This window comes from Typopeltis vanoorti, chromosome 24, assembly GCF_054136105.1.
Source record: "Typopeltis vanoorti isolate ZY-2024b chromosome 24, IOZ_Tvanoo_1.0, whole genome shotgun sequence".
In the NCBI taxonomy this organism is placed as follows: domain Eukaryota; kingdom Metazoa; phylum Arthropoda; class Arachnida; order Uropygi; family Thelyphonidae; genus Typopeltis; species Typopeltis vanoorti.
The window spans coordinates 44,257,412-44,265,710 of NC_143572.1; the positions used below are offsets into that span (position 1 = coordinate 44,257,412).

Genomic DNA, 8,299 nt, shown 5'->3' on the forward strand with positions numbered 1-8,299 from the left:
CAAAAGAGTTAACAGTAGTATGGTACTATTAATATACATTAGCGAAATTCCGACTGCACTAAAAGAGTATCGTAGCGATTTAACATGCAGTGCATCAATGCGAGCTTTAGTAAGGCAGCAAAGGCGTGGTGGCCCTAAAAAATATATTATTTTATTACAAACGAGTACTCTTTTATACGCAGTTATGAGTGGGAAGGGCTAAAACAGCACGTGATGAAGAAGAAAGATCAAATTAAAAACTATGCAATAATCACAGCATCTTACATCACAAAGGTAATCTTTAATCAGAACTCCTGTGGGATTCGTTGGTGAATCAGGACCTGAAATAATTGCTTGCAGTATGAGAGATGAGTGGCGATGTTTCACCCCACTGTGAGAATATTGTCGTTAGTTTTGATTCGCAAAATAAAACTATTTCTAACGACATTTTGCAGTTCAAATAACCTACGTGATGAATTTAAAACGGAAATGGATCAACAGCGTTATATGAAGAATAAGAAGAAAATTAACCGAACTGTTGCTTTAGTGTATACAATAGAATTCTCATTAAACGAGCTTTCGGCTTTTATTTTAAAAATAGACGATGCTTCTGGTTTTCATATGGACGCCGATCGTAACATTGAACGAAGCATTAAAGTTTAGCACGAGCTGAAATGCCATTCGATATTAGAGAGAGATTCAACTGCCTCGAAAATGAAGAAAAAAAACCTGTCCAGAATCATTACTTAAATAATATTTTTTCTAAATAAAAACTGGTGCTGAAATACGAACAATAAAAACCTTTACTATTTTCTCGTTTTATTTCTATCCTGTTAAGTTTTAAGTTTTAAAAACTAAGTTTTAATTTTTCTGTCTGATAATGATGCATAATTATTTTTTACCCCATTTTTTTTACTTGTATGGTTTTACTTTTACTTCATTATATAAATATGAAATGCACTTCGTAGAAACATCCCACTGTGGTACGAGACAATCACACAGGACCGATATGACATTTATATATAATACATTCTCTTCTCTCTTTCTCTCTCTCGCTCTGTTAAACCGCTTTAGAATTGCTATCCTAAAAACATAAAACCAGTATTTAAAAATATTTAAAGCTACCCGTCTAGTACGATTAAAGTTCAAAGCTGAAATCGGTGCAGCTTTGATTACCTTTATTCTTACTGGCAACTGTTGGCAGTGCATCTGGAAGCGGATGTTGCGCAGCTTCAGTGTCATTTGGATTAAGAACACATAATGCGACGCTACCATCTTCAGGGAACTTATCACAATCCAGCGATGTTGGCCATTGAAAATCAAATGTTTTCATTAGCTGTTCACAACCCCCTCTAGCTGATAAGCACAGCGACTTACACGGAGCAATCGCCCGTTCTAATGTAGTACAAACAGGAGCATACATAGCACACAAGAAAAATCGTAAATCCCGACTACACCGTGCCTTGATCAAAGGGAGGAACTGCTGAATTTCTAAACCTGCTTCTTCTTGTGTCTGATGGTTAAGTAGATTTGGCATGATTGTCTCGTTATAAGGAATATCCTTGCACACATGAATGGTGATGGGTTGACAATTTCCGTAATGAGTATCCACGGTTTCCAAAATCATAATAAATGTACAAATAAACAACAATATTCGTATCAAGTTTCGAGACATTTTGCAATCGAAATAACTCTACCCTTCGGTTGCTGACATACGACTGTAAATTCTCTCTGCTAACATTCTCACTGGCTAGCAGCCAATATAACTTTCTTCACCGGATGTGACGTAATTGGTTGTTTGTCGGCATGCATCGTTTTGCTGTAGGGGTTGTCAGAAACCAAACGGATGCTTTTTTATGCAATAGAAATATTCCGTGTCATACTGATTTGGAAGTTTGTTCATAACGTAGGAAGGACAATTGGGCTACGATACGTTTCATTAAAATAATTTATCACAAATTAAATATATATTTATAATATATAGTAAATTCATTTATTTGTTTTTATTGATCTCAGAAATATTTACAATAATCATCTCGAGTGACATTCGAACCTGTTGTTTTACAACTTACAGAAACCACGTGCTGCAGATTATAGGGTTCATTTTCTACTTTAGATTTCCATAAACTAAAGCGAAAAACGATTCATCAGTTTTATTATTAAAATTATGATTATATATTATGCGTGTACAACACGTATTGTTCTGTTTTCTAACAATGAAATTCACACAATTTTTCTTTTTCTTTCTTTTTTTGTATATTGCATTAATAAAAGTTATTACTTTAGTTGGTAATTTATAGTTGCGGTTGAATAAGCTTACGTTTTTGCAGTAACTATAGAATAACAATAAATTATATACATTTACAACTTTTCTTTGATGCATTTAAGTGTGTTATTGTAATAAGTGGATTTTTTTTTTCTTTCTGTTGATCTCGGTTGAGATGGAATATCTCAGCTTGCATCCCCGAAGCTTTTTAGTAAACGTATCTGAGCATGGCACCAGCTATTAATTTTTTATTGGTTTGATTGCTTTGTTGAAGGTGGACTGATGTTTGATAGGTCTGATATCCACTACAGCCATAGGATGAGAAATTCATTCACAATCACACGCACGGATGCGCACACACACACACACACAGACGCGCGCGCGATAAGTTGAAATGTAATGACGTGCCACTGAACTAGAAACCCTGAACGAATATATTGTTTCATTAAGTATGTAATCTGTGTAGGGTGCGTATTTGTTGTATATAGTATGTCCTTAAGGCTCTTTTCAGGCTATTGTAGTTTGTAAGGTTCCTGTGTTCAAAAGGTAGTTTATTTAGAATTCTGTGATGTAAAAGCTTAGGGTGACTTTCCGTACTGATTATTATATTTATATGTGATATCGTTAGTTGTCTGGGGTCTCGTTACACGGTATATATTTCTGGTTATCCTGTAGTTGGCATCGAAATAATATATTAGCGCAGCTGCATAGTGACATAAGTGTTTTGCTGTCAGTATTTTGTGTTCTGACATTGCGGTGTATATTAAAGCCCGTATCGTCTCTTTGCTCCCAAAAGATCAGTTTTATCATTTTGTACTGTAATGGCATTCATCTATTTAGTTTTTAGTGTGCAGAGAACGTGTATGTTCTTATAGCGTATCTTAGTATATTTTGGCATAGTGCTTTGTATATTAGTGTTTTTAAGCGTATGGGAAGTATGTCTTTTAACCTGTAGAGTTTGCTACTTATTGTTCGGATTTTGTTGTGTAGATGGTTTATGTGGCTATTCCAGTTCATATCTGCATCGAAGTAAATTCCAAGGTATTGTATTGTTTCAACCTGAGTGATTGTAGTGGTTTTGCTGTTCTGTGTGTTTTTTATGTTCGAGAGTGGATGCTGATGGTTAATAATAATTAATTATTATTATTGTTATTATTTACTTGTTATCATTATTTATTATTGTTTACTTATTAATTAATTATAAATAATTAAATAATAATAAGTAAATAATAATAATAATAATAAATCCGCTAACGACTTTTATTTCCCTATAGGAAGTAGACGAGGCCGTTTTAGCCCTAACTTTTGGGACTGAGGGGCAGTTCAATTTCCACTGTTAGCTAATCAGACATAGTGGGCCCAAGAATATTATTAATAATAAACGGCATCTAATGCAGAAACGGTTGACAAATGTCCCCATCTCGTGGTCATATCCTAACATATATTTATTGTCTAAAATAGTGTGGGTTCGACCTTCGATTTTCTTCAGTTTACGGGATGAAAAACTGCTGCCCAATTCCAGAGATTAACTTGAGAAGCGGTTGAAGAAAGACTTAGAAAACATTCCTGTAGTTGACAACTAGAATTAAACTTGGGTCCTTCTTCGGATAACTTAGCGATGATGATGGTGGAAGCAGAACTTCCACCAGGACACACAGGACTGTAATATAACATCCGCTTGAGTTAGTTAGTCCGTTCCTCTAACCACTTCACTTTAAGATGTGAATGTTGACAACGGCTAGAAATTGTTCGGGGATTAAGCCTCTTGCTCGGTGTTGTATGAGCAACAACCAAACCATTAGTTAAAAAGAAATATAACAAATCAGCTGTTTCTAAGTATTAGCGAATCTTTTACCGTCTGAGTATCTCACTTTTTAGCATACGAGATGTTTTATGAGTGACTGAATAGTTTCATATATTCACTACCATTTACATAAATCCCCAACCGCCCTCCTGTTTCTTTCACAACCTCCACTGGGTCCTCATCAGCTGCTCTACTTAGCTACCTGAAGTACACTTTGCACGAATTGTAGTTGCTGTAGTTGAGGATGGTCTAATATACTTATTTACACACTACACTCAAAACCAGGGGCGGCTCGTGCATAGGCACTGCGGAACTGCTATCCCCGATTTTTCTCGTTATATAAATATATTTATTAATTTATTTATATTTGCTGGTAATATTTAATTTTATCATCAACAATCCTATACAATTCTCTTATTTTGTATAAAAAAAATAAAATAAAAATCCATCTTGTAGCACTTAGGAGGGCGAAGGACGCTAGCAGCACTGTGTTTACCACAGTGTCATATTGCTACGCGCGCAAGCATATGCACGGAAAGAATCATGGGAAAATATGGTTTCGGAAAAAGAAATGAACGAAGTGAAAAATTGTTAGACTTTGCTGTGGACCACGAGATGATGATCTGTAACAAGATTCCAACAAAAGGAGTGTAGAAAATGGACGTGGCGATCAAATGATGGGAAAACCAAAAACATGATTGGTATGATTATGATTAAAAGAAGATGGATAACATCAGTACAGCAATGTCGAACTTTTCAAGGAGCGGATATAGACTCGGACCATAGTTTAGTGATTGCAAACATCAAGTTGAAATTACAAAAGAAATATAAACCCCAACATCAGAATAGAAGAGATACAGCACGAATAAGTGAAGCAGAAATAGGAAGAAGGTACAGAACAGTGTTAGAAGAGAAACTTAAAAGTGTGTTGAGAATGAAAAAAACTCGAATTTAAGAGTGAAAAGAGCAATGAAGACGATAGAAGATGCAGTTGAAGAAACTGTACCAGAAGAAGAAAAGATCAAGAAGAAATTGATTACACAAGAAACACTGCAGTTAGTACAGGAGAAAAGAATGTTGAAGATTAGAAGGGATACATCAGAACAAATAGAAGAACAATATAGAAGAAAGTGTAATGAGGTGAAAAAGGCAGTCAGAATGGATAAGATGAAATAGTTATAAGCCCAAAGCAACAATATAGAACAGAACTATGGAGAGCATAAAACAAGGGAGGTATACAACATGATCAGAACCATTAATAGAACCAAAACAGACCACAGTTAAAGACGAAAAAGGCAAAGGATTGATGAATAAAGAAAAAAATGTACAACGGTGGACAAGATACTGTAGTGAGTTATATGAAGAAAAACTAGATTCAGATAGCGTTGGGAAACTGACTCAAGAATTGAAGCAGATATCACCACCAGGTAATGAGCATGATGTGGACATTTTAAGAGGAGAGGTAGAAAAAGCAATAGGACAGCTAAAACACAACAAGAGTCCTGGTAACGATAACATTACTGGAGAATTGATTAAATATGGTGGTGAAAGTATGGTTACAGAAATGCACCAACTATGTAATATGGTATGGAAAGAAGAGAAAGTGCCAGAGGAGTGGGTGAAATCAATATTAGTGACATTATACAAGAAAGAAAATAAGCCAGAATGTAAAAATTATATAACAATTATCATGATAAGTCACCTTGGTAAAGTGATGATGATCATATTATCAGAAAGATTGAGAACACAATTGGAAGCATACCTTGCAGACGAGCAAGCAGGATTTAGGAAGGATAGAACTACAATTCAACAGATTTTGACGATGAGGTTAATAGCAGAGAAAGCTAGGAGAAAAAACAAAAGCATATATACTTGTTTTGTTGACTTTCAGAAAGTATTTGACAGTATTGACCAGAAAGTGACATTAGCAGTTCTGAAATCCTATGGAATTGATAAAAAACTAATGGCTATATTAAAAGATGTTTACTAGAATGCAGTTGCAGTTAGAACAGGTGATGATTTGGGGAAATGGTTTAAAACAAGCAGAGGTACTAGACAGGGAGACCCAATATCACCAAGCATTTTCATCGCACATTTAGAAAGAGCAATGGATAAAATGAAAGAAGGTGCCAAAGGAATTTGCAGATGCCATTGTTATTATTGAAGAAGACGAAAGAGAACTACAAAAAACACTGAAACTGTTAAATGAGGAAGGGAAGAGATTTGGACTTGTTATGAACTTTGAAAAAACAAAGACAATGGTATTTGGTGAGAAGAACATAAAACAAAAGATACAAGTGGATGGAACTGATATAGAAAATGTAGAACAATTCACATATTTGGGAAGTAAACTGACATATGACTTGGACTGTAAAAAAGAAATAAAGATCAGGATTGCAAAGGGAATAACAAATCTGAAGGCCATGGATAACATCTGGAAAAGTAAAGTGATCAGCCTGCAAACAAAACTAAGAGTACTGGAAACATGCATCTTCAGCGGTGTACTGTATGGATCTGAAACGTGGGTAATAAATAAGGAATCAAGAAAACGAATTTTGTCATTTGAAAGAACTTGTTACAAGAAGATTCTAAGAATAGGATGGGTACAGAAAATCACCAATGAAGAGCTCTATCAGAAGATACAACCAAAACAGAATCTAATGCAGAAGATTATAAAACGGAAGCTGCAATTATTTGGACACATCTGCAGAATGAGCGAGGACCATACAGAGAATGGACAGACGATACAAAAGATTGGTGTGGAATGGGTGTACAAAAACTGCGACACTGTGCACTGGACAAAAAAAGGTGGAAGATAGTGAAGCAGGCATCGGAAATCACGGGCAGTAAGCCCATGGTTCGTGATGATGATGATGATGAAGCATATGCACGTCATAATGAGATGCGAGCTATTAGCGTAATGCGATACTGTCCGTCGCGCAGTTCCACTGTTGTTTATATGCAGTTTGCGCCAGTAGTAGAGTGTTCGTAGTGCTTATCGTGTTTACTTCGTCTCTTTAAATATTTGGACGTTACAATTAAAGACATAACATTTGTTATAGTTTTTATTTTAGAACATCATTGGGATTATGATAATGGATTTTATTTTTTAAATAATTTTGAATTATACCAAAGTGTATAATTTTATCGATAACAAAAAATATTGTTTCATGTTTACTTTTTTTTTTAATTTTTAGCATAATTTTGATATTTTATCCAAACACGTATATCCTGTACTTACAGTGTGTATGTATATTTCGAAAGTTGCAGCACCCCCACGATTTCAAGCCACGAGCCGCCACTGCTTAACTCGCTTCGTATCAGTTGATGAATTAACACTGAAGCGAAGTATAACAGTGACAGAAAGGCAATACATGCGATCTGATTATTCATGTCAAAAAACTCCAAATCTGTAATTCCCATTTATTATCTGCAGTAGCTGAGAATTTCCTTGTCCTATTCATCTGGATTCTTGTTTTCTTTACCGCTCTCCAGATTGTGATAATACTTTGAACCATTCACACAATGAGATTACCTTCTTTGGAGATTTTAATGTTCATAAATTAAAGCGGCTTCAGTTTCCGAATCTACCATCTTTTGCTAGAACGATGACGTCATTTCCCACTCCGAAAAACATTTATGGTCATTTAGTCAACTGTAATCCATCCATTGAGCGATCCTGTCAATTCAATTCTTCTCTCTCCGGCATTCAACAGTTACTGACAGCCTAACGCAGAATGTTCATTTTCGGCTTCTTGCATTTGAAATATCACTTCCCCTTCGAAGTCGGTATTTGCAACGTGTCGTTAGTCACATATTTAGTAAACAACCTGAAAAATTAAAGATAACTATCGCAGGCGACATTTTTAGTTATTTAAGCTACAACTCATCAGCATTTTATGACCGAAAGAAAAGTAATTAATTGAACAACATCGAAAGAAGAATCAGACGAGCCAGCAACATGTGGACCGTGCTGTCCAATAACTAAGAAGAAATAACTGGTCAATTTAAAACAGGGACAAGAAAGGTTCAGGCAGATATTCTTGTATAGTTCAAAAGCAGATACAACCGAGAATCTACTTATCTTCAAGAGGTAATTAATTCTTATTTCCCACTCCCAAAACCTAGTAAAACATGAGCACTGTCAATTTTAAGACGACCTTACAGGCTTCACAATATATCTTTAAATTCAGACTTTTATTGGAACTGGAAATTGCTTTTTCAAGAAACATAAAATAAATGTGCTAACG

The 8,299-nt window shown here is 35.2% G+C and overlaps 1 protein-coding gene across 1 annotated transcript; it reads right to left on the minus strand.

Annotated features, from left to right (window-relative positions):
* Positions 1-1,058: 1,058 nt before the first annotated feature.
* On the minus strand, positions 1,059-1,606 carry LOC150093141 (frizzled-1-like). Its single transcript, XM_090414161.1, has 2 exons — positions 1,156-1,606; positions 1,059-1,063 (listed from the first exon to the last, which is right to left on the minus strand). Exons 1-2 carry the CDS (start codon positions 1,604-1,606, stop codon positions 1,059-1,061), a joined length of 456 nt encoding a protein of 151 aa, XP_090270287.1.
* Positions 1,607-8,299: the final 6,693 nt, after the last annotated feature.

Excerpts from the sequence above, each read along its gene's own strand:
- LOC150093141 (XM_090414161.1), bottom strand. The coding sequence starts at position 1,606 with ATGATTTTGGAAACCGTGGATACTCATTACGGAAATTGTCAACCCATC.